This window comes from Anomaloglossus baeobatrachus, chromosome 2, assembly GCF_048569485.1.
Source record: "Anomaloglossus baeobatrachus isolate aAnoBae1 chromosome 2, aAnoBae1.hap1, whole genome shotgun sequence".
Classification (NCBI taxonomy): domain Eukaryota; kingdom Metazoa; phylum Chordata; class Amphibia; order Anura; family Aromobatidae; genus Anomaloglossus; species Anomaloglossus baeobatrachus.
In genome coordinates, this window is record NC_134354.1 from 795,839,258 (window position 1) to 795,866,705 (window position 27,448).

General features: G+C 49.7%; 2 protein-coding genes across 2 annotated transcripts; both read right to left on the reverse strand.

Annotated features, from left to right (window-relative positions):
* Window positions 1-9,572: 9,572 nt before the first annotated feature.
* Window positions 9,573-13,039, reverse strand: LOC142290112 (olfactory receptor 52Z1P-like). The gene is made up of 2 exons (XM_075334045.1): window positions 13,026-13,039; window positions 9,573-10,515 (listed from the first exon to the last, which is right to left on the reverse strand). Exons 1-2 carry the CDS (start codon window positions 13,037-13,039, stop codon window positions 9,573-9,575), a joined length of 957 nt encoding a protein of 318 aa, XP_075190160.1.
* Window positions 13,040-25,921: 12,882 nt separating this feature from the next.
* Window positions 25,922-26,863, reverse strand: LOC142290776 (olfactory receptor 52Z1P-like). The gene has a single exon (XM_075334773.1). It carries the CDS (start codon window positions 26,861-26,863, stop codon window positions 25,922-25,924), a length of 942 nt encoding a protein of 313 aa, XP_075190888.1.
* Window positions 26,864-27,448: the final 585 nt, after the last annotated feature.

Sequence of the window (27,448 nt, forward strand, 5' to 3'; positions counted from 1 at the left end):
TTCTAAGCCGATTGGCCGCTGGTCATGTGCTTATGACGCTTTGCTCTGTGATAGGCCAGCGTGACCTCATTGCTGACGATTCTCGCAGCGGATTGGCTGGTGTCCTCCATCTTGGATGAGGCACGGAGTCTATATAAGACCCTGACTCACGCTGCTCGGCGCTCAGTCCTCTTGGTTCCTGCATAGGAGTAGACGCTCTATGCATGTCCCTTGCGGCACCTATTCTATCTAGGTGAGCGTTATCGGTAGGGTAACGCTCTTGTACCTTGCAGCTTATGCTGTGGTCCGTATCCTCGCACCTTAGTGGAGCGGACATAGGCAGGTGCTTGCTGCACATGGTCTGACTGGGCCTTGTGGTTCTACTCTGAGGTGAGCGCTATCGATAGGGTAGCGCTCCTGTACCTTTCAGCCGTACTGTTGTCCGTGTCCTCGCACCTTAGTGGAGCGGACATAGCTGGGTTAGGTGGTCGTTGCCTTCTAGGGTAACGCTCCACTACGCTGCCTCCTGCAGCAGTCCGTATCCTCGCACACTAGGGGAGCGGTCATAGGCAGGAGTTTCAAGCTAGCAGCCTTGCTGCTGTCCGTATCCTTGCACCACAAGTGGAGCGGACATAGGTAGGTGCCATATTGCACACACTACACTTAAGGCTGCTTTACACCAGACAATCTATCGTGCGATAGATCGTCGGGGTCACGGTTTTTGTGACGCACATCCGGGATCGCTGGCGATGCCGGCCTGTGTGACACCTCCTAGCGACGCAGTATCGCTCACAAATCGTGAGTCGTGTACTGCTCGCTAGGTTCCATATTATCGTTTAATTTAGTTGTTCATCGTTTCCGTGGTAGCACACGCCGCTCTGTGTGACACCCCGGGAACGATGAACAGCAGCTCACCTGCGACACGCGGCCACCGCCGGCTCTGTGAAGGAAGGAGGTGGGCGGGATGTTTACGTCCCACTCATCTCCGCCCCTCCGCTTCCATTGGCCGGCGGCCGTGTGACGTCGATGTGACGCCGAACGTCCCTCCCACTCCAGGAAGTGGACGATCGCCGCCCACAGCGAGGTCGTACGAGAGGTAAGTATGTGTGACGGGGGTTACCGACTTTGTGCGCCACGGGCAGCGATTTGCCCGTGACGCAAAAAGGACGGGGGCGGGTACGATCGATTGTGGAATCGCACAATCGGTCGTACCGTGTAAAGCAGCCTTTAGTCTCTGTGACTGTTAACTGAGACAGGTGCTTTCACGCTCACAGACTGTGAGACTTCTTTGCACTTTTATGTTGTATTCCTCACTCTTTTGCATTTCCACTCCTATGTTATGATAAGAGGTAGTCGCTGTGACTTAAACAGTATCCGCCGCTATTGGTCTTGGTGACACTGTGATGCAACAGTGTCAGTTCCGCTTTGGTGGTACAGGTTTTCCCTATCCTCTGCCATACTCTGCAGCAGAGCTCTGCACAGTGGACCCTGACTGTCAGATAGCCTTCCATTCCCTTATTATCCGACAGCCCCCATAATAGAGGCATGTAATGGTTACAACTCCCCCGGGCTCTACGGTGACCATGTTTCCAAAGTGCAGTGCGGTGAGATCAACACTTCAGGTGTTGCGACTACGATCGCTGGGTCAACCTGATCCTTGTTCTCCACCGACATCTTCAGCCAATCCTCCTATTCCTGGCAGCCAGTCCTCTCTTCACGCGCTTCGCTGGATCCCTCCCACAAAGACACGCCCCTCTTTGCCCGTGCTGTGCAGTTAATGGCGACAGTTGTTTTCAATAAACGTTTTGCACAGTCTTTGAGACGCACAGTACCAGTTGTTGCGGGCATGAAATCATGTTCGTGAGGCCAAGGTGACGTGCCCACGGGGTCTGTGGGTTACCCGTCACCAGGCCGTGGTTCTTCTCCTGGGTCGCCGCGGAGGCCTTGTCCGATTATGTGACCCCAGCGGTGTCAATAAGGCTGGGAGATTGGGGACGATGGGAGTAGTTATTCAAGACCACCTGTGGTGTGCGGCTATAATGGGAGCCGCCGCTGCTGAGGCTTTCTCTCTTCTGGGGTGGATGGTAATGCAGCATGGATGTTGCAGCTCTCCACAGGTAGAGCTAGGCCCCAGGGAGGATGTTGGGAGTAGTAGTCGCCTATGGTGCAGGGGTACGATGTTAAGAGCGCCGGCACTAACGAGACAACACAGAGGGTGCAGTGTAAGTTCTTTACTCACTGGAAGCACACCGCCATTGGAGTACCGGGCTGCACTGTGATGGGCTTCAGCCGATCCCAGATACTTTGGGTCGAGGCCGGTGTTTCCTTCTGTGCATCTCCTTTTCGATGGTTTCTTTCCATCTCAGTTCCTGGGCCGTGGAACAGGTCACGGGTGCCTTCTGCACTTCCCGCGAACCCTGGGATCCCCCTTCTTTCCTAAGAACCTGGGTCGAGCTTCCCGCTCCAGACTACGGGCCCCAAACTATCCGTGTCTTTGCTTGTCTCCTCCTGAGTGCGACTTGGCACTTGCTGCGCCCGGAGCTGACTGACTTCTGAGTGTGTTGGCTCCTAACTACCCCTGTTGGTGCCCCACCTCCCAGGTTCCTGAACTAGTGCGCAAGAGGTCCCATACCTCATGATGGCCACCCCAGCACCTACCCTAGCCCAGTCCCAGTGGAAGAGCTCCCGTGTTATGTGTTGGTTGAGTATGTTGTTAGTGGTTAACCGGTGACGACCTCCTTCGTATCCGAGGTGAATACTGCACCTCCGGTGAGGTGCAGTACCCTGTGGAGCTTGAAACTGCAGGGGCGCCACATACCCCCACAGCACATCACAACACGTCCATGGGCTGTAAAATAAGGCATTACAAAGGCAACTGCAAAATATGTGTAAGCAAAAGAATAATAACAATTCTTCCCTTTATGGGAGGCATGGTTTCGTGAACATTACAACTTTCCATACATTTCACATTTGTCACATAAAACCTTTTGACACTGTAAATGCAATCAACATTAGTCACTGTTTTTCCAAGATAGCCTTGTATGCGATTTGATTCATACGTCCTTCACAAAGATGTTTGTTGAATTTTCTTTACCTAATTTTCAGCTTTGCCCAACACCTGTATATGGAGATAAGGTATGCACACCAGTGACTATGTAAGGGGAATACATGGAATAGCAGAAACTGATGTGTGAATACTGACATGAAAAATTCAATAGCTATATGTAAGAGTGAAATGTGAAAAATGGAACCTGCATTACTGCCATGAATATATGAATCAAGAGAAATTTAGCTACTGAATTGATCAATGCAATAGACCCCAACACTACGCCAAAGTATTTCTCTACGTTGGGGTCCCTAGCTTGTGTGTGTCCTCTCATGCAGTTAAAAAACTTACCGTGTATGGGAAGCTGAGACCCAGGCTATATATACGATGTGGATTGGCAATAGGTGTGTGTGGGGAGGGTTCACAAACGAAAAACTACTAACAAATAAGGAATAACGTTTGGAACTCCATTCTAAGTCCGAACTGGGTGCAAAAACCTAAAAAAAAATCACTATGGGGAGATAAGGTATGCACACCAGTGACTATGGAAGGGGAATACATGGAATAGCAGAAACTGCTGTGTGAATACTGACATGAAAAATCCAATAGCTATTTGTAAGAATGAAATGTGAAAAATGGAATCTGCATTACTGCCATGAACATGTGAATAAAGAGAAATTTAGCTACTGAATTGATCAATGCAATAGAGCCCCAACACTACGCATGAATTTTTCATGTCAGTATTCACACAGCAGTTTCTGCTATTTCATGTATTCCCCTTGCATAGTCACTGGTGTGCATACCTTATCTCCCCATAGTGATGTTTTTTTAGGTTTTTGCACCCAGTTCAGACATAGAATGGAGTTCCAAACGTTATTCCTTATTTGCCCAACACCTGGTCTTCTAATGTTTAGACAAAGACCTGGAGAGGTGTACAAGCCACAGTGTTTTGCACCCACTGTGAAATTTGGTGGAGGATCGGTGATGATCTGGGGATGCTTCAGCAAGGATGGAATTGGGCAGATTAAACTTTGTGAAGAATGTATGAATCAAGGTTATCCTAGAAAAACAGTTCTTTCTGCTCAGGAAATGTTGCCCAACTGTGAGGACTGTTTTTTCCAGCAGGACAATGCGCCATGCCACACAGCTAGGTCAATCAATGTGTGGATGAAGGAACACCGCACCAAAACCCTGTCATGGCCAGCCCATTCTCCAGACCTGAACCCCATTGAAAACCCCTGGAATGAAATCAAGAGGAAGATGGATAGTCACAAACCATCAAACAAAGAAGTGGTTACATTTCTGCACCAGGAGTGGCATAAGGGCACCCAAAAGCAGTGTGAAGACTGGAGGAAAGCGGCCAAGACGCAGGAAAGCTGGGATTAAACATCATGGTTATTCCACAGAATACTGATCTCTGAATCTTCCTGAGGTAAAACATTATTAGTATTGTTGTGTGTAAATGATGATGACCTTGTTTTCTTTGCATTATTTGAGGTGAGAGTGCTGTGCATTCTGTGCAGTCTGTGCATTATGTGAGGTGAGAGCGCTGTGCAGTCTGTGAATTCTGTGCATTATGTGAGGTGAGAGCGCTGTGCATTCTGTGCAGTCTGTGCATTATGTGAGGTGAGAGTGCTGTGCATTCTGTGCAATCTGTGCATTATGTGAGGTGAGAGCGCTGTGCATTCTGTGCATTCTGTGCATTCTGTGCATGTTTCTGTTATATTCACCATTTCTCATTTTCAAAAAATACTAAATTTATTGCTTGGAAATTCGGAGACGTCGTCAGTAGATTATAGAATAAAAAACAATTTACAGATTACTCAAAAATGTAAAGACAAAACTCAGAATGGAAAATTTGGAAGTGGTCTCTTAATTTTTGCCAGAGCTGTATATTTGGGGTATGGCAATATGTTGGATATGTGGGCAGTAGAATGACCAGATTGGAATTGGTTATAGATGAAACACTAGGTCTAAATCTTGGAAGAACTAACAACCAAGAAGAATGTTCTCCTGAATAAAGCTCCATGGGCACAAAAGATGGATTACAAAGACAAAAGGGAGGTGTCAAGGAGCACCTGGATGTAACACCTTAGACCTAACCTTAGATATAGCCCTACTGAACATCAAAGTGTGTGAATTTAGGTGGAACCAAACCAGCCCAATCCTCTGCCGATCGATCCACTCATCTCTACTTCTAACCAAAGTGAAAAGCATATCCCAAAATAAGGTGCTATTAGAGGAGGAGAGTCCCATGGAAAGATTTTAGAAGAACATCTTTCCAGAAAGATGATCTTGATTATATAGTATTATATAGTTTGTAAGATTGTAAATTACAGGACATGCAGAGGTAGGACGGCAGATAGTGATTGATCTTATCTACTCTAAAGTGGCAGAACAACTGTGAGTACTCCTCATGGTTGAAACCTTAGAGAGAGCTAAGGGTAAATAATGGACAAATGGCCCCAAATCTAGAGACTGTGCTAGTGGACTTACTGCAAGTTTGGCCTCTGACCCTTCCTGGCAGGGAAAGCACCAACTCTGATGCAACAGGGATCCACATGGTGACATGGAACCCTAACCCAAAACAGCTCCAGAAGAACTCTCTCTTAGGCCTCTGCCACACTCACGTGAAAATCACGCACGTACCGAGAGACACGTATTTCCCCTGCGTGTTGCGTGCAGGTAAGTACGTGTCTCTGGTACGTGCGGGCCACGTGTGTTCTACGTGTGCTATCCGTGATAGCACACGTAGAATCGGTAATTATCATACTCACCTGGTCCTTCCTGCTGTCCGCGCTGCTGTCCGTGGTGCTGATCCTCGGTCTCCAGCCCTCCCGTCTCCTCGCTGCTGCTGCTGTCAGGCAGTGAAGAGAATATTAAATGAGAGTAATGAGCGGCGGTCGGCAGCAAGAGGCAGCAGCGGCAGAGACAGGAGGGCTGGAGAAGGTGAGTTAATGTTTTGGGTTTTTTTCACTGACACGTGTGTTTTCTCCGGCGCGTGTCACACGGGACCGCATCCACACTACACCCGTGTGGTACGGGTGCGGGCCGTGTGACACCCGTTCTGCCGGAGAAAACACTAACATGTCAGCGCTTTGAAAAACGCACACACATACAAACGCACACAGACACACGTTCCGTGTGGTTTTACGTGTGTGTGCCTGCTACCATAGGGTAGCATTGCTTAACGTGTCTCTGTGCCGCCGGTACGTGTAAAAAATGACAAACACGTACTGGCGGCACGGATGTGTGTCGCAGGCCTTATGGAGAAGAACCTGTTTGGCTGATTTCCTCAGTGGCTTGGCTGCCTTGACTTGTAGGGTTCCTACATCCTTTAGTTTCAGAGATGGCTTGCGTTTTTGTAGAGGAGAGATCTGTAACCATTTTCCTTATTTTTGTTATCCTCCAGACCTCCTATAATGGTCTCCACATGGAGAGATGGATTTCTCAGGAAAATTGTAACAATATATGGAATGTTTAGAATTGTCCATTAGTAACAATAGAAACAGCCGAGTAAGGCTGAGTGCACATACTGCCTTTTTTAGCGTTTTTTTATGCATTTTTTCTTGCAGATTTTAATCAGTCTTTCAAGGGAAAATGACATCCCAAAGTCTATGAGAATCCTGAAGTGCTGGCACACGTTTCAGATTTTGTCCTTGCAGATTTTGGTGCAGAAAAAAATCTGCACAAAACAATTCCCCTATCAATTATTTCTGCGTTTTTTTCCCAGTGTTTTTCTTATCACAATGCATAAAGAAACCGCATCGAAAAACGCATCAAAAAATGCAAAACTGCTTCAACAAACGAGCGCTCTTTTTCTGCAGCTTTTTATCTTCCAAGAGATGCAGTTTTTGATGCAGAAAATATGTCCCCAAGTCTGCAACATGGGAACATACCCTAAAAGTGAGAAAAACACTGAGGAGGAAAAGTGAAGATGTGACGCCCCAGGGGTGGTGATCCTGTTCGTGACACCAAATGAAGATGTGACGCCCCAGGGGTGGTGATCCTGTTCGTGACACCAAATGAAGATGTGACGCCCCAGGGGTGGTGATCCTGTTCGGGGACGCCACAGGTCTTGTAAAGTCTGGCAACAGGTAATGTCAGTTATTTTAAATGTGTCGTGACGCCACTCACGGCTTGCGGTCAGTAATATGAATGACCGCCGCTGCAGGTTTTGTGAGCTTCTGGGGCTGATGGCTTCTGCAGCCAGGTGATGTAGCCTCCCATGAGTGAGGCAGGCCCCAGGGGCTCAGGTGAGCAGGGTAGCAGGGTCCAAAATAACAGAGACTGAGTCCGAAAGTCTTTCAACTGTTTTTTACTCACTTTCAGTTGTTGCTGTGAGCTCACCCGGGCGATGCAGCGATGAACCAGGTCTCCTTCAGGCCAGTCTGAGGGTCACTGTTAGCTCGCCTTCCTAGCACTTCTGTTTTCGGATAACCCCCTGACTTGGAATACCTTAGGGGTCTATCCAGGGAGTCGCAACTGCCTTTTCTCCCCTGTGTTTGGCCCGTTTGCCGGCAGCATGGACCAGGTGAGATGGCTCCAGGCTCTGTCTCCTTATGGGTCCCTGAGTTGCTGCTGAGGCTCGGACTCTGTGAGGTTGGTGAGGTACATGTAGTTCCCCTCACCGGCCAGGTTTAGCAGATAGTTAAACTAGAGTCTCCTCTAGGGACCTGTTCCCCGTACGTGCCTAGTCACCGGGAGCACCTTCTCTCTCCGCGTCCTCCACCAAGTGACCGTTCTCCCCCACTAACTGTCACTACACTCGCGCAGGGTCTGACTAGTGGCCGCGTGCGTCACCCTGGCAACCGCCGCTCACCACTACCAGACTGGCTCTCCTCCGCCTTTCCTGACAGCCTCTGCACTCTAGCTCCCAGCCCCTCCGCTACACCCCTTGATAAGAATTGAAGGCCAGCCTCCTCTAGAGACTGCACAAGTGTCCCATCTACTGGTGTGGGAGACCTGGATGCTATGTGTCTGAGCGTACACACTCTATTCCAGCCTTTGGATTACCTGGAAGTACTGTCCCAGCATGGGTGTAGTACTCAGTGGTGCCTGACCGGGTCAGGGGCGCCACATTAAAAACCAAACGTGTCGGTGTCCTAATTTTCAACCACAGCTGTGGAGCGTTTGTGGGGAGGGTCTGAATACAGGGCCATAAATCGGACATAACGCGATGTAATCTGTGTAGCCGCGCCGGGGCCCTGTGGGATCAGGGGGCCACATCACCTCTGTCACAGACACAGGCCGGGCTATCATGGGCTCTCGGACATCAGGGGCCCCGTGTTCGGCTCCTGGGCCCCTCCTGGCTGCCGCCCCTGTTATTTCTTCTTATTCCTGGTAATGATAGGGAATATTCGGCACTGACCTGCGCAGCACAGAGCCCGAGCCGCGTCCTGGGCTTCACCCCGATCTCATCCTCTGAGGTGTCTGTCACCGGCGCCTCCGGGGCCTCAGACAATCTCGCTCCTTACAGCGCGCGCGTTTTATAACCTGGATATAAACCACTGGGAGCGGTGGAGCTACGGAGAACCTCACAGCGAGCGCCAGGGACGCGGCATGTTAACCCTCGTGGTGCTGAACTCCATGACTATTAGGATAGAGACGTTTCACTACAGTCCCCTTATATCACAGGATAATGGCACAACGCTGCCCCTTCTTCCTGAAAAAGAGGTTCTGCAGCAGCCGGGGTGTGTATTATACCGCACCGTGATGGAGATGCTGCAGATTTATTACGTCTGATCCCACATCCCCTGGTCGGCTCCTCGGTCATATTAACCTCTCGCCCCTCATATGTGACCTCGGTACACGTCAGTGACGTAGATAAGCAGCAATGCTCATACCAGCTGTCAATCATCCCTCCTGGAATATCCATATTATTAGCTAGATTTGTCTTCATCTTTCTCTGTCAGTCTTCACGGCTTTTTCTTGCATTTTATTCATGCATCAGGGAGCTCAGGATGTGCAGATTGTTGGATCCTTGCAGGCCGGTGGGTGATTGCTGCAGGAGCAGATGTCCCCGACAGTAGGCCCGGATGCTCTGTGCACTTAGACTTTTAGCTCCACCAGGGGAATGAGGACGATACACTATACATCTCGAGCCTTTATTGGTGTATATGTGCTGAACGCGGGGCTGAGGTCATATTCTATGATATTGCGGTGTGGACTTTGATATAACGAATAAACATACCCAGCGAAACACAGACTGTGATTTATTACTCACCCTCTACAATGGCGGAGACACTGGATTATATAATAATGATAATAATAACTACAGATATTTACTCTTTAGTTTCTTTTTTCTTATTTTCATGTATGTAATGGTGGCTTGAGGACCTAGAATAGTGCTTGTCATAGTTCACTCAGTCCACCACATGGTTCTCAGTACATGAGGCCTCATAGGAGATGACGCATCCCATGTGTGATGAGATTATGGACTCGGGATGGTACAAGTATAAAATTTATAGTACTTATAATATTGATATGATGCCTAATGGGACTTTCTCCACATCTTTCCTCTTTGGCCATTCGAGGTGAAGCATCTCTAAAAGGTTCCGATCTTCTGGCCAAGATTGAAGACAGAGAAGGAATTTCTCCTCTTGTTCTTACACACCATGATGGCCAACCTGTTTCTTATCTCTTTGGTTTTGATTCCATAGATTATGGGGTTCATCATTGGAGGGATGATGACGTAGAGATTGGCCAGTAGGATGTGAGCAGATGGAGGGATTTTACCTTGGCCAGCCCGGTGGGCAATGAAAGAAAAGAAAGCCGGTATGTAGAAGAGAAGGATGACGCACACATGAGATATGCTTGTATGGAAGGCCTTTGATCGAGTCTCAGAGGACGGAAGGCTCATAACTGTCCTAATGATAACCCCGTAGGACACAGCGATGAGGATCATGTCTACTCCTGTGGAGGAAAATGCAGCCACCAAGCCATAGACACTATTGACAGTGATGTCCGCAGTGGCCTTGCGTGCCATTGCTATGTGTTCGCAGTAAGTGTGAGCGATTGTGTTGCTTTCATTATATGGAAGTCGATTGAGAAGAAGCACGAGAGGAGTGATGATACAGAAGGCCCTGATAATGGCTACAAGTGATGTCCTCCTGATGAATGAAGCTGTTATGGTGGTTGTGTAGGTCAGCGGGGAGCAGATAGCAATGTATCGGTCATAAGCCATGGTCAGAAGGATGGACGACTCTATAACAAAGAGGTAATGGATGGAGAAGATCTGAATTAGGCAACAATCAAAGAGAATTTCATGAGAATTGAACCAGAATATACTGAGGGTCTTTGGAACGGCAGAGGAGCTGAGAAGAATGTCCGTGGCCGTCAGCATCGTCAGGAAGATGTACATGGGCTGGTGGAGATGCTCATTGGTGGCAATGACGATCATTAACGTGGAATTACCAAACAAAGCGATCACATACATGATGGAGAAGGGGATGGAGAGCAAGAGATGCAAGTCCTCCAGGCCCGGGATTCTGTCACGCTCCCCGGGTCCTCGGTTCCGCTCCCCGGGTCCTCACCCCCGCTCCCCGGCTCACCTGCCACGCTTCCCGCTCTCCAGCCTCCGGTGCCCGTCCTTCCCAGGCCCCCTGGTCTCCGATCCCGGCGCCCGACGGCTTCCCAGGCCCTGGCCGGCTCCCCTGCGTCCTCCTCGCAGCCTCCTTCCCTGGCTTCTGGCACCCGGGCGGCGCGCATGCGCATTAGGGCGCGCGCGCGGTCACTGACCCTTTCTTAAAGGGCCAGCGTCCATTAACAGGAAATGAGACTAAACAGGTACAGGGTATAAAGGGGGTTATTGTCCAAGGGGGCGGGGCCTGATCTTCGTGTTTCCTAAGCTAGGAGTCAGGTCTCCTGGTGTTTCTGTGCATGTACTTACCTATCTCTCTCGTAGAGCCGTGCCTGCCTCGCCATCCAGTCCTGCCGTATCCCGAACCCCGAACGCTGTCCATCTGCCATCCTGACAGTCCGCACCATCCCGGATCCCTGCGGTGACTCATCACCTCGCTCCAAAGGTTCCGGACCCCGCCTGACATCATCTCGGCTTCCGAACCAGAGCTGCGTCACCCGGACTACCACCCGTGACTCCGTGGTCCCAGGGACTTCTCCGCTATTCTCGTGTGCACGGACTGTTCTGCTGTTTATAGTGCTCCAGCTACCGGACTCTTTACTACCATCTAGGAGTTCGGCCCAGTGGATCCACCTCCTGGGTCTGCCCGTCCACCTGGCCCTGACAGTAAGATCAGGCCATGGATCCCGCTGCAGCACTAGCAGCCATACAGGAGGAACTCCAACGCCAGCGTGAGACTCAGACCCGCATGCTGCAATTCATGTCTTCTGTGGACGCCCGCCTGAACACGCTACAAGCGGCAGTTACGACTTCAACATCCCGGGCTTCCACTAGTCAAGCCACGGCTCCAGCTCCTGTGGCGACTTCTTCAGATACCACCAGACTTCGGTTGGCTTCACCACCCCGGTACGCCGGAGACCCCAAGACCTGCAGGGGATTCTTAAACCAATGCTCCCTCCATTTCACGCAGCTGCCGCATTTGTTTGCCTCCGACCAAGCCAAGGTCGCCTTCATCATGTCCCATCTAGAGGGTGAGGCACTGGCGTGGATGAACCCCTTGTGGGAGAAGGGGGATCCTGTGACCACGAACATCCAGGACTTCCTGCAGGCATTCCGTGGTACCTTCGATGAGCCCGGACGCGCCTCCGCGTCTGCTTCGTCTCTTCTCTGCTTACGTCAGGGGACTCTGACGGTGGGTCAATACGCGATCCGGTTTCGCACCCTGGCCTCAGAACTAGGGTGGAACAACGAGGCCCTAACCGCCGCCTTCTGGGAAGGACTCTCAGGGCGAATTAAAGACGAGCTGGCGGGTCGTGACGTACCGACCACCCTAGATGCCCTGATTGCCCTAGCGACTCGAGTGGACATTCGCTTTCAGGAGCGATCCAAGGAAGCGTCCCGTGAGAGACGTCCGGTACGGCATTCCCCTCCTCCGCAGAAACCCTCCGTACTTCAGTCATCGACAGCTGGGGCTCCCGTCCACGAGCCCATGCAGATCGACCGAGTGCGTCAGTCTGAACAACGTCGAGCAGAGCGGCTCGCCAACGATCTCTGCTTTTACTGCGGTGAGGGCACACACCTGCTACGCTCCTGTCCAGAGAGGCCGGGAAACTCCAAAGCCTAGGGTTGGTAGGAGAGGCCACCCTAGGTGCTGGGACTCTCTCTGACCCGGTTACATGGACAGTGCAAGTGACAACGGGAGAGACGCGGTTCACGGCTGATGCCTACCTCGATTCCGGGGCAGCAGGCAATTTCATCCAGCAGACCACGGTGGACAAGTACCGGGTGCCTGTTATTCCACTCGCCAAGCCCCTAGTGATTGCCTCGGTGGATGGGAGACCCCTCTCTGACACCATCTCCTGGATCACCAGGCCGGTCGAACTGCGTATCGGTGCCCTTCACACCGAGAACATCGCTTTCTACGTCCTCCCACACATGTCCCACCAGATCCTGCTGGGACTTCCATGGTTGCGGACACACGAACCATCAGTCAGTTGGGGCACTGGCGAAATCACCCGATGGGGCTCTTCGTGTCATGAGAGGTGCCTAAAGTCCATACAACCCATCCGACGACCTCCGGTTCCAGAGAACCTACCGGGGCTGCCCTCGGCCTATTGGTCCTTTGCAGATGTTTTTGATAAAAAGGAATCCGAGGTACTGCCGCCACATCGTCCATACGATTGTGCCATCGACCTGCTCCCAGGAACAACACCACCACGAGGACGGATATATCCTTTATCTCCAGCCGAAACAAGGGCCATGTCTGCTTACATCTCAGAGAGCCTGGCAAGGGGGTTCATTCAGAGATCCTCCTCTCCTGCTGGAGCAGGTTTCTTCTTTGTCAAGAAGAAAGAGGGCGACTTACGCCCATGCATAGACTACCGGGGTTTGAATCAAATCACCGTAAAAAACAAGTACCCACTGCCGCTCATTCCCGAATTGTTTGACCGGCTTAGAGGAGCTCGTGTGTTCACCAAGCTGGATCTTCGGGGTGCTTACAATCTGGTCCGCATCCGCTCTGGTGACGAATGGAAACCGCGTTCAATACGCGCGATGGACATTATGAATACTGCGTGATGCCCTTCGGCCTGTGTAACGCTCCTGCCGTCTTTCAAGAACTGGTGAACGACGTGTTCCGGGACCTTCTCTACATCTGTGTGGTAGTGTATCTAGATGACATCCTTGTCTTCTCTCCGGACCTCCAAACCCACAGAGAAAACGTACAGCTGGTTCTACAAAGACTGAGAGAGAATCGTCTGTACGCAAAGTATGAGAAGTGTGTCTTTGAGCAGTCTTCTCTCCCCTTCCTGGGGTACATCATCTCTGATACCGGACTGCAGATGGATCCCAAGAAGGTCTCCGCCATTCTCAACTGGCCTCCTCCTTCTGGACTGAAGGCAATCCAACGCTTCCTGGGATTCGCCAACTACTACCGCCAGTTTATCCCTCACTTCTCTGCCTTGACTGCTCCTCTCTCCGCCCTGACTAAGAAGGAGGCTAATCCAAAGGACTGGTCACCTGCGGCTGACGCCGCGTTTGGCTCTCTGAAGCGGGCATTTGCCTCCTCTCCTGTACTTCACCGTCCGGAGTTAAACCGCCAGTTCACCTTGGAGGTGGATGCCTCCTCCTCAGGAGCCGGAGCAGTGCTCATGCAAAAGTCCTCCTCCGGGAAGATGGTGACTTGCGGATTCTTCTCCAAGGGCTTCTCAGCGCCTGAACGCAACTACACCATCGGTGACCGAGAGCTCTTGGCAGTCAAACTGGCTTTGGAGGAATGGCGCTACCTCCTGGAAGGGGCAGTGTACCCCGTGATTATTTACACGGACCACAAGAACTTGGAATACCTGCGGTCCGCTCAGCGACTGAACCCACGGCAAGCCAGGTGGTCCCTATTCTTTGCCAGGTTTGATTTCCAGCTTCACTTCCGACCCGCGGACAAGAATGTACGTGCTGATGCCTTGTCCAGGTCTTTCATGCCCATGGAGCAGGAGGAAGAGACTACCCAACCCATCATTTGTCCTAGTAAAATCATTCCGGTGGCCCCTGTCACCCTGGCCCAGATACCGCCTGGGAAGACCTATGTCTCCGAGGTAGACAGGGAAAAAGTGTTACACTGGGGACATGCCTCGAAAACAGCCGGTCATGCTGGTCAGAAAAAGACATGGGGTGCGATTGTACGTCATTACTGGTGGCCATCCCTTCGCACGGACGTCGCTGCTTTTGTATCCGCCTGTTCCTCTTGTGCCAGGAACAAGACGCCCAAACACCTCCCATATGGCCGTCTTCTGCCTCTGCCGATACCGTCAGTTCCGTGGCAACACATAGCAATGGACTTTATTACGGACTTGCCATTGTCCTCCGGACACACAGTCATATGGGTCGTGGTGGACCGGTTCTCTAAAATGGCCCATTTCGTCCCTATGGCTGGACTGCCCTCTGCTCAGGAACTCGCGGACGCCTTTATACAACACATCTTCCGCTTGCATGGCTTTCCATTACACATCGTATCCGACAGAGGAACTCAGTTCACCTCCCGCTTCTGGAGGGCTCTCTGTAAACATCTGGGAGTGACTCTGGACTTTTCATCTGCATACCATCCTCAGTCTAATGGCCAGGTAGAGAGGGTCAATCAAATCTTGACCTCTTTCTTACGTCACTATGTTAACGCCCATCACGACGACTGGTCCGCTCTTCTTCCCTGGGCTGAATTCTCCCACAACCACCACGTCAGTGAGTCCTCCTCCAGCTCTCCCTTCCATGTCGTTTACGGACTTCAGCCTTCCATCCCATTGCCTGTATCTCCTTCTTCGGATGTCCCTGCTGCAGATACAGTAGCCCGTGACTTTGCAACCATTTGGGACTCTGTCAAGGCGTCCCTTGGGCGTGCTTCCCTGCGGATGAAAAGACACGCTGACAGGAAACGTCTGGACCCTCCGTGTTTCTCTCCTGGAGATCTCGTCTGGCTTGCTTCCCAGTACGTCCGCCTGAAGATACCATCATACAAGCTGGGTCCTCGCTACATTGGGCCGTTTAAAGTCCTCAACAAGATCAATGAGGTCTCCTACAAGCTACAGCTCCCGGCCACGATGAGGATACCCAACTCATTCCACGTCTCCCTGCTCAAGCCGGTTTTCCTTGGTCCCTTCTCCGCTGCTGCCAGTCCGGCTCCTCCACCTATTGCCGATGACGACATCTATGCGGTAAGGGATATCGTGGCCATGAAGACCGTACGAGGTCGACAGTTCTTCCTGGTGGACTGGGAAGGGTATGGTCCTGAGGATAGGTCCTGGGAGCCCAGGGAGAACGTGGGCACTCCTCTGATCCGTGCCTTCATGTCCCGGTTGCGGGGAGGGGGGCGTGGGGGGGGGGTACTGTCACGCTCCCCGGGTCCTCGGTTCCGCTCCCCGGGTCCTCACCCCCGCTCCCCGGCTCACCTGCCACGCTTCCCGCTCTCCAGCCTCTGGTGCCCGTCCTTCCCAGGCCCCCTGGTCTCCGATCCCGGCGCCCGACGGCTTCCCAGGCCCTGGCCGGCTCCCCTGCGTCCTCCTCGCAGCCTCCTTCCCTGGCTTCTGGCACCCGGGCGGCGCGCATGCGCATTAGGGCGCGCGCGCGGTCACTGACCCTTTCTTAAAGGGCCAGCGTCCATTAACAGGAAATGAGACTAAACAGGTACAGGGTATAAAGGGGGTTATTGTCCAAGGGGGCGGGGCCTGATCTTCGTGTTTCCTAAGCTAGGAGTCAGGTCTCCTGGTGTTTCTGTGCATGTACTTACCTATCTCTCTCGTAGAGCCGTGCCTGCCTCGCCATCCAGTCCTGCCGTATCCCGAACCCCGAACGCTGTCCATCTGCCATCCTGACAGTCCGCACCATCCCGGATCCCTGCGGTGACTCATCACCTCGCTCCAAAGGTTCCGGACCCCGCCTGACATCATCTCGGCTTCCGAACCAGAGCTGCGTCACCCGGACTACCACCCGTGACTCCGTGGTCCCAGGGACTTCTCCGCTATTCTCGTGTGCACGGACTGTTCTGCTGTTTATAGTGCTCCAGCTACCGGACTCTTTACTACCATCTAGGAGTTCGGCCCAGTGGATCCACCTCCTGGGTCTGCCCGTCCACCTGGCCCTGACAGATTCCCAGCAAGATGAAATAATCAGGGTGGAATACGCTCATGTTTGACATCATTACCGGCAGTCACGTTGGGAAAGGTTTCCTGCATCTAAAAACAGAAACATTAATGATACAAAGTGGATAAATGGAAACCGAGACGTAACCACCCACCAGCTCCATGTGTATCACCACGCTGACTTACGAGAGAGTGCAGAAATGAGATGAATCTCTGAGGTCTCCACTAGATTACTTCAGAGATCCATCAATGTAGATGTTTCCCAAAAGCTCCAAGAAATTGACCAATGTTGGAGCTTGTGCTGGAGCAGATGTCACTTTCCTCTTAAGACCAGGACATCTATAGTAAGAAGGTTAATCTCTGAGATCTGCACAAATCAGAGCAGTCACATCTGCTGCATGGTCACGTTCTCTGGTCGACACCAACATTTTCATCTGTACTCAACCACATCATGTGATGAAAAATATGTGCACCCCCGAATCTCAAACCAATATACACTGAATAAAAATATAAACACGGCACTTTTGTTTTTGCTCTCATTTTTCAAGAACTGAACTCAAAGATCTAAGACTTTTTCTATGAACACAAAAGATCTTTTTCTGTCAAATATTGTTCACAAATATGTCTAAATCTGTTACTGAGATAATCCATCCACCTCACAGGTGTGACATATCAAGATGCTGATTGGACAGCAGGATTATTGCACAGGTGCGCCTTAGGCTGGCCACAATAAAAGGCCACTCTAAAATGTGCAGTTTTATCACACAGCACAATGTCACAGTCAAATGTTTTTCTGAATATCCACCAGAGCGGTTACCTGTGAATTGAATGTCCATTTCTCTACCATAATCCGTGTCCAAAGGCTTTTCAGAGAGTTTGGCAGCACATCCAACTGGCCTCACAACCACAGACCATGTGTAACCACAGCAGCCCAGAACCTCCACATCCAGCATCTTCACCTCCAAGGTCTTCTGAGACCAGCCTCCTGGAGAGCTGCTGCAACAACCAGTGCAAAACCAAAGAATTTCTGTCCAAACTGTCAGAAACCGTCTAATGGAAGCTCATCTGCTGCTCGATGTCCTCATCGGGGTTTCCACCTGACTGCAGCTCATCTTCCTCATTGGGGTCTCCACTTCACTGCAGCTTGTCGTCTCCATCGGGGTCTCCACCTGACTGCTGCTTGTCCTCTCATCAGGATGTCCACATGACTGCTGCTCGTGCTCTCATCAGGATCTCCACCTGACTGCAGCTTGTCGTCCTCATCAGGATCTCCACCTGTCTGCTGCTCGTCCTCCTCATCAGGGTCTCCACTTGACAGCAGCTTGTCGTCCTCATCGGGGTCTCCACCTGACTGCTGCTTGTCCTCTAAACAGGATGTCCACCTCACTGCAGCTTGTCCTCTCATCAGGATCTCCACCTGACTGCAGCTCGTCCTTCTCATCAGGATCTCCACCTGACTGCAGCTCATCCTCTTTATCGGGGTCTCCACCTGACTGCTGCTCATCCTCTTTATTGGGGTCTCCACTTAATAGCAGCTTGTCGTCCCCATCGGGGTCTCCACCTGTCTGCTACTCGTTCTCTCATCGAGGGCTCCACCTGACTACAGCTCGTCATCTTCATCTCGGTCTCCACCTGTCTGCTGCTTGTCCTCCTCATCGGTGTCTCCACTTGACTGCAGCTCATCATCTTTATTGGGGTGTCCACCTGACTGCAGCTCGTCATCCTCATTGAGGTCTCACCTGACTGCTGCTCATTGTCCCCATTGGGGTCTCTACCTGTCTGCAGCTCGTCCTCCTCATCGGGGTCTCCATCTGTCTGCAGCTCGTCCTACTCATCGGGGTCTCCACCGGACTGTAGCTCGTCCTCCTCATCGGGGTCTCCACCTGACTGCAGGTCGTCATCCTCATCGGGGTTTCCACCTGACTGCAGGTCGTCATCCTCATCGGGGTCTCCACCTGACTGCAGCTCATCGTCCTCATCGGGGTCTCCACTTGACTGCAGCTCATCATCTTTATTGGGGTGTCCACCTGACTGCAGCTCGTCATCCTCATTGAGGTCTCACCTGACTGCTGCTCATTGTCCCCATTGGGGTCTCCACCTGACTGCAGCTCGTCCTCCTCATCGGGGTCTCCACTTGACAGCAGCTCATCGTCCTCATCGGGGTCTCCACTTCACTGTAGCTTGTTTTCTCCATAGGGGTCTCCACCTGACTGCAGCTCGTCATCTTCATCAGGGTCTCCACCTGTCTGCAGCTCATCCTCCTCATTGGAGTCTCCACCTGACTACTGCTCATCATCCTCTCCACCTGTCTGCAGCTCGTCCTCCTCACCGGGGTCTCCACCTGACTGCAGCTCGTCATCCTCATCGGGGTCTCCACCTGACTACTGCTCATCATCCTCTCCACCTGTCTGCAGCTCATCCTCCTCATTGGAGTCTCCACCTGACTGAAGTTCATTGTTGTAACCGACTTGAGTGTTCAAATGTTCACATTCGATGGCGTCTGGCATGTTGGAGTGGTTGTTCTTCATGGATGAATCCCATTTTTCACTGTACAAGGCAGATGGCAGACTGCGTGTTCGGTGTTGTGTAGGTGAGGAGTTTGCTCATGTGAGCATTGTGGATGGAGTGGTCCATGGTGGCCGTGGGGTTATGGTATGGGCAGGCGTATGTTGCGGACAATGAGCATAGGTGCATTTTATTAATGCCATTCTGAATGCCCAGAGATCCTGTGATGAGATTGTGGTCATTGTTGTGCCTTATCCATTACCATCACCTCATGGTGCAACCAATAATGCCCGGCCCCATGTTGTAGGAGCTACACACAATTTCTGGTAGCTAAAACATCCCAGGTCTTGGCACGGCAGCATAGTCACCAGACATGTCCCCTATTCAGCATGTTTGGGGGTCTGGATCAGTTCATGCCAATATCCAGCATCTTTGCACAGACATTGAAGAGGACTAACGATCCACAGGCTACAATCACCAACTTCATGAACTCTATGTGAAGGAGATGTGAAGCATTGTGTGAGGCAAATGGTGGTCACACCAGATACTGACTGGTTTTCGGACGGCTCAGGACTCTACAATACTGTAAATCTGCACATTTTAGAGTGGCCTGTTATTGTGTCCAGCCTAAGGCACACCTGTGCAATAATCCTTCTGTCCAATCAGCATCCTGATCTGTCGCACCTGTGAGGTGGATGATTATCTCCGCCCAGAAAAGTGCTCAGTAACAGATTTACACAAATTTGTGAACAATATTTTCATTTCTTTTCTCCTCTTCTTCTCAGAGCCATAACTTTTGTACTTTTCAGTCAGTATAGCAGTATGATGGCTTGTTTTTTACAAGATGAGTTGAACTTTTGAATGACCTCATTCATTCTGCCCCATATTGGACTTTAAAATAGGAACAAAAATCCAAGTGCCGTGACAATGAAAAAAAAATGCAATTTGACGATTTCTTTTTTTTGGGGGGGGGTGTTATTTACCATGTTCACTAGATGGTAAAACTAGATGCATACAGCTGCACACTAAAAAGCCAACAGTGTTTAAGGGAACAATGACATTGCATTACTGCTATAGGAATATATGAAAAAAGAGATATTTACTGCATGTATTTGCCAATGCATGTGAGCCCAGTCACCACGGCAAGGTGATCTCTGTAAACTGAGAACCTAACTTGAAATTCCACTATCTGGGTTAAAAACATCGAGGCTGTATTCAAATCCTTTAAAGCAGGAGTCTAGCTGCCCAGACATGGATGTTTTTAACCCAATAGTGAAATTTCAAGTTAGGTTCCCGGTTTACAGAGATTACCTTGCCGTGGTGACCGGGCTCACATGCATTGGCCAATACATAAACTAAATATCGCTTTTTTCATTTATTCCTATTCCAGTAATGCAATACCAGAGTTCCCTTATACATTGTTGGCTTTTTAGTGGGCAGCTGTATGCATCTTGTAGTTACTATATTTTGTCAGCTAGCACCTATTCACACTTGTTCAATCTGCGGGGTCAGGGTTTTTTTTTAAAATATATGTAGATGGTAAAACTGACCTGGTAGTATGATTTTCCAGGTGAGTATGAGTTCATGGACACCAAACATGTATAATTTTACTTTTATCTAATGAAAAATTCTGAAGTTTGTAAAATGAAAAACTGAAGAGGCCGCAATGAGGCTGGATCTAAACCCCATTCACACCTGTGGAGAGATCTGAAAACTGGGAGAGAAGAAAAGAGGAAAGAAGACAAGAGAAGAGAGGAGAGGAGAGAAGACACCTTCAGATATGAGAGACCTGGAGCAGTTTATAAAGAAGAGTCTGAGATTCCAGGTGAGAGGAGGAAGAAGCTGTGGAGGGTTATAGAGGGCGACTGATGGAAGGATTTTATTCCAAAGGGCGCAGCCAAATATTAAGAGGAGGGGACAACTATTCTGTCCCCTTTCTGCAGTTTTGAGTGAAATTATCTCCAATTTGCTTTTTTCTATTTAGTTTTTGGTTGTCCCATTACACACTAAGGAAATTGTGGCTCCGGTGCCGTCCTATGACCCTTTAACAATGCTTTACTTACAGTCACTAAGCTTTTCATTACGACCTATGACTATGGAGATGACATGACCGGCTGCTGGATTTTATTTGCACTTGGTGTGCCTGAAGATCATCACATCACTGATCTGTGGAGAATGATTTCCCCGTATTGAGGATCTGAGATTCTCCCAATGACGACCAATAATGGGAAACCTACATGAGGAATCTCCCGATTGCACCGGGGCGTCCCCCAGAATCTACGAGCTCTTTCCATGTAAGATTGGATTCTGGGTCCGATCTCCCGCTTTTGCTGTTATTACGATTAGGAACATTGGATTAAAATGTGTTTCCCAAATAACAACACATTCAAGAAGTAACGCCATCATTTCTTCACCGACATTCTGGAAAACAGGAAGACTTCTTCCAACACGAAGACCTAAAAGAAGAAATATCGAGATAGGGAGTAAAAATCCTAAAAGTCGGAGGCTGGAACTGTCAACTCTGGGAAATGTCCGGGGATGAGACGGTGGAGGAGGCTCTGATGTATCTAAGCTTAGATACACTGGAGTACAATGTCACCCATGTAGATACACATTATCCATGATCTTCTAGGTGGAGCGATGTACACAGGATGGCTCTACACATTATGGGTGGTAATGGACAACATTGTGTCAGGTCAACCACTGGAGCCCGTGTCATCCTTGTAGGACTATCACATAGGACTAGATCTGCCCTTACATTACGATGTGTGGTGTCCATGACATACATGAAGCTACATCTACTATAGACGGGGCCAACACACCACAGATACTAAGAGTTACAAGATGTCACATAAAAGTCCAGAACTCAAACCCTGGATGTGATCACCCGGAGGAGACTCACCGGAGACGGAGCTGAGGCTGCTGGAGCCGACGTCTTACTGCAGTGACTTTCCCAGGAACCTTACAACTTATATACGTCACCTGCGATCACTCACCTGGGACCGATGGGAAAGAGGAGCAATTAGCTCTAATTATCCGACGTCCTGAGGAGAAACCAGCTTATTTCACCTGCTGTAGATAGACCTATACATATAACAAACAGCGGGCGAAGTATTAAACACGTCACCAATTTTCTAAGTAAATATATGTCTGAAGGTGCTATTGACATGAATTTCTCACCAGATGTCGGTAACAACTCATCCAATCCACATACCAAAGTAATCAAATCATAGATGTCTTTAAATTTAGTGATGTGTAATAATGAGAACGGACACAGGGAAAAGTATTGAGCACTATGGAAAGTCATGGCAAAAGCTGAAATCTATCAGTAATTAGGGAGCAATCTTGCGACTTAGTGAATAATAATAGCAGCTCGTTCCACTGATGGCCGATAAAATGGTGTCTCATTACCAAGATGCCACACAAGAAACATCTCATGATGGGTAAAACCAGTGAGCTGTCTGAAGATCTTCACAACCTTATTGTTTTAAAACATACTGATAGCATATCTTCCTACTCCGTCAACTTTTCCAAATGTTTTCATGCTACACACACAAACTTCAATGTATTCTATTGGGATTTTATTTGATATATAAACACTACGTACAAATACTTGTGAAGTGTAAAGGATGATGCGTGCTTTACTGTAGCTAGATTTTTATATTTTCAAAAACTTCACTTTTGCTGCTTTAATGGAGAAATAGAAGATAAAGCAATTAGATTTGCTGCTCAACCCCCCCTCTACAGATAATAGAGATCTTTTTACTGACCAGCCCTGTAATAGTAATGAGATGACTCTGCTGACCCTGCCCTGTAACAGTAATGAGATGACTCTGCTGACCCTGCCCTGTAATAGTAATGAGATGACTCTGCTGACCCTGCCCTGTAATAGTAATGAGATGACTCTGCTGACCCTGCCCTGTAATAGTAATGAAATGACTCTGCTGACCCTGCCCTGTAATAGTAATGAGATGACTCTGCTGACCCTGCCCTGTAATAGTAATGAGATGACTCTGCTGACCCTGCCCTGTAATAGTAATGAGATGACTCTGCTTAGCCAACCCTGTAATGATAATGAGATGACTCTGCTGACCCTGCCCTGTAACAGTAATGAGATGACTCTGCTGACCCTGCCATGTAACGGTAATCAGATTATTCTGCTTAGCCCACCCTGTAATACTAATGAGATGACTCTGCTGACCCTGCCCTGTAATAGTAATGAGATGACTCTGCTGACCCTGCCCTGTAATAGTAATGAGATGACTCTGCTGACCCTGCCCTGTAATAGTAATGAGATGACTCTGCTGACCCTGCCCTGTAATAGTAATGAGATGACTCTGCTGACCCTGCCCTGTAATAGTAATGAGATGACTCTGCTTAGCCAACCCTGTAATGATAATGAGATGACTCTGCTGACCCTGCCCTGCAACAGTAATGAGATGACTCTGCTGACCCTGCCATGTAATGGTAATCAGATTATTCCGCTTAGCCCACCCTGTAATACTAATGAGATGACTCTGCTGACCCTGCCCTGTAATAGTAATGAGATGACTCTGCTGACCCTGCCCTGTAATACTAATGAGATGACTCTGCTGACCCTGCCCTGTAATAGTAATGAGATGACTCTGCTGACCCTGCCCTGTAATAGTAATGAGATGACTCTGCTGACCCTGCCCTGTAATAGTAATGAGATGACTCTGCTGAACCTGCCCTGTAATAGTAATGAGTTGACTCTGCTGACCCTGCCCTGTAATAGTAATGAGATGACTCTGCTGACCCTGCCCTGTAATAGTAATGAGATGACTCTGCTGACCCTGCCCTGTAATAGTAATGAGATGACTCTGCCCTGTAATAGTAATGAGATGACTCTGCTGACCCTGCCCTGTAATAGTAATGAGATGACTCTGCTGACCCTGCCCTGTAATAGTAATGAGATGACTCTGCTGACCCTGCCCTGTAATAGTAAGGTGATGACTCTGCTGACCCTGTCCTCTAATAGTAATGAGATGACTCTGCTGACCCTGCCCTGTAATGGTAATGAGATGACTCTGCTGACCCTGCCCTGTAATGGTAATGAGATGACTCTGCTGACCCTGCCCTGTAATGGTAATGAGATGACTCTGCTGACCCTGCCCTGTAATAATGATAAGATGACTCTGCTTAGTAATGGTAATGAGATGACTGTTGCCCCTGTCCTGCAATGGGTTAAGTTACTGCTCTGTGTCTCGGGAGCGTCAGCTGTAGCCACGCCCCCACAGAACGCTGCCTTGAGTAATAGCGCTGATTTCCTCCCGGGGGTGGGGTGCAATGTGCAGGTGCCTGGAAGGTTCTCCACAGGTTGGGGAATCTGGTTGTTATTTCATTCTGGGGCATATCGTAATTCCCTGATGTGTCTGACAAAATTCAATATTATTAGGTCCTCCAAGGTTACAACCTTCCATGGTTGGACACTCTCTTTAGGGCCCCAGTGCCACCACATAATCTTCCTCTATGGTGTGTGACGCCCTGGCCGGGCCAGGTAGTCACAGATAGGGCCCCGCATTACACCAGTCCCCTAACAAGGTGACAGCAGCAAACCATTTAAACCCTAGTCACCCCCCTCAGTGCTTGATGGACACACCAGGGGGCAGAGCCAGGTGGTTGGACACGCCCACCAAGGAGTCAGGATGGCCTGAGGCGGGAAAAGAAGAAAGTAGATCAGTTTGAGAGTTCAGTGGAGGATGTCAGGCCTGTGTGACAGGCCTGTAGCAGACTGACAGGTGCCAGGGTAGGAGCCCGGGTACCTTTGGCTGGGAGGCAGACGGAGGCCTCTGTCTGCAGGAGCCGGGAAGACGGCTCGGTGGAACCGTGGTGGACTGGGACAGGGTAGTGGCCTGCCGGTACCGACCCGGGGAACTGACTCGGAAACCGGAGCACAAAGGGGAGTACTCAGACCCTGAAGCTAGGTCCAGGAGCTACTGGGGGCTAGCTAATTAACTGATTGCGGCCAGGACTATAGGTCCTGTCCCATCCAAAGTCCCGACTGAAGGCAACAGCCCAACGAGGGGGATAGAAAGCCATCGCCACAGCAGAGAGATCCCACGGGCCAGCGTCTGTGGGCAAAGGGCTCCTCAGGCAACCACAAGCCAGGGAGCGGACTCCTGAAGTTGCAAGCGCAGGTACTCCACCATCACAAAACAGGTGCAGGAGAAAGGCAGAGACCACCAACCGGGTGGGGGACCAGACTGCAGCCGGCTGCAGGCACCGACCACCATCAGCTTTGTTTACCAGAGACTCGTGTGTTTACTAATAGTGAGTACACCAGTGCCCTCCGGCCGCCCATCTCCCTGCACCGCCCAACTCTCCCCAACGGGTCCCGGGGCCACCATCCCTACCCACGGAGGGGTTAACAACTTGCCGTGCAACATCTCCCCCTGGTGCCCCGTAACTGCAGCGGTGGTGTCCACCTTCACCACATCCCGTGGGTGGCGTCACGAACTTAAACACAGCTCCAGCCGTGCACCTATGTCCCCACACCGCCAACCCCTTTTTGATCGGAGTGACCACAGGATCCCCGGGACTGGAGACCCTCGAGCCACCCACTGAAGGTCCGGACCCGATCGGCTCGACTGCCGAGTACGGGGTGGCACAGGTGCGTTTGCCTTTTTTCTATGCACCTTGATACTTATGTTTGGGGAAGTGACTAGAACATGTATCTGTCTTCGGAGTTACAGTTCTCTTGCAGACAGCATCAGGCTTTCGTCAAGGATTTCCTTGCATTTTGCTGCTGTCTTTTTACCTTCCCAATGCTTCTTAGATGTTCTTCAGAAGAGAATCACCACAACATGGTAGTGTCCTCTTTTCGGGTGCATGAATGACATTGTTACTTAAAAGGATGGCTCAGTATGGTTCTAACCAACAAGGACTTTAATTTATTGTTCAATGACTGTCTCAGAGTCATTGGCCTGTGTTCTGGTTGCCTTTGTACAGCTAGAAAACCTGATAAGAGTAGAGTCGTGTACCTTAGGGGTTCACCACCATTGCGTTTATAAAAAGAAAAAACATAACATTTTTCATACCCTAAAAAAGCCGAGTAATATATTCCCCTTAAGTTGTAATAAACAGTGGAGATCCATCTATTAGGAGATATTGAGCTTCGATAGTCTCATCATTCTCAGGATACTATCTCTCATGTTGATCTCTGATTCATGCTCGACAGAACATGGCCACCACCCGCTGTCTGATCTCTCTCATCTTCACCCCGTAGATGATTGGGTTCATCATTGGAGGGACAATGACATAGAGATTGGCCAAGAGGATGTGGAACTGGATAGAGATGTATTTATGGCCAACTCTATGGATTATGAAGGAGAAGAAGGCCGGTATGTAAAAGAGGATGATGACACAGACATGAGACACACATGTATTGAAGGCCTTGAGACGAGCTTCTGAAGACCGGAGTCGGAGAACAGCCTTGATAATGACAACATATGAAACGACAATGAGAATCATGTCTACACCAGTGACACAAGCGGCCATGGTGAGCCCATACACCACATTGACCAGTATATCGGCAGTGGCCAGCCGGGCCATGGACATGTGCTCACAGTACGTGTGCTCTATCACATTGCTGCCCTCATATGGTAATCTTTTAAGCAGAAAAACAAATGGAGTTATGATGCAAAAACTCCTGAGAAGGGCAAAAATTATAATCCTCCTAATGAATGATCCAGTGATGGTGGATGTGTATGTAAGGGGGTGGCAAATGGCGTAGTATCGATCATAAGCCATGGTCACCAAGATGGAGGACTCTGTCGCAAAGTTGAAATGAATAAAGAACGTTTGGACAATGCAACCATTAAAGGAGATTGCGTGAGAGTTAAACCAGAAGATGCAGAGAGTCTTGGGTACTGTGGTGGAGCTCAGGAGGACATCACAGGTGGCCAGTATCACCAGGAACAGGTACATGGGCTGATGGAGAGTCTCATTTCTTCCAATGACCAAAATCAAGAGGGAGTTTCCAAAAAGATCCATGATGTACATGATGCCAAAAGGGATGGAGAGCAGGAGATGTGATTCCTCCAGACCAGGGATTCCCATCAGGAGGAAGTAGTCTGGGTGGAAAGTGCTTGAGTTTAACATTTTCATCTAAAATTTCATACTTCTGGTGCCCTGTAAAAAAAGATGGAAGAAGATGGAGTTACCGGGACACATTAATGTTTAGGTACTATGAGGCAGAATGAGGACAGCATGGAAGAATCTTCTATATGATGGGAACAGATTAAAGATGCTCAGACATTAATTTAACACCCAATACAAGTCTGCTATTCAACAACTCACCTGTCCCTGAGGAAGAAGTGTCACCAAAGTCACCTGAGAACATTGAGTAGAAGAATCAACGTGTAAAGTGGACAACCTGAGAAGATTGAGTCACTTCCGCGATATTCACTGTGGAGAGGTCAGAGACTATCACAAGATGGAGTTTGGACAAAACCTGAACTGGGAAACATTTCAGAGAAATCAAGATTTAGTACGTAACAAGACACCTACCTTAGATCACAATAGTAATATCTTATTATTAGAATTGTCCACCAAGTAGGCCAAAAAGTCAAGAAGACAAAAATGTTGACCATTCAGAAGGAGATATTGATATGTAAGGTCAAAGTACAGAAGATCCCTAGAAGATCCAAGTAGAATCCAGTAGCACCGTGTATAATTCTCCACATTTTGTCC

Coding starts and splice junctions, on each gene's coding strand:
- LOC142290776 (XM_075334773.1), bottom strand. CDS start 26,863: ATGAAAATGTTAAACTCAAGCACTTTCCACCCAGACTACTTCCTCCTG.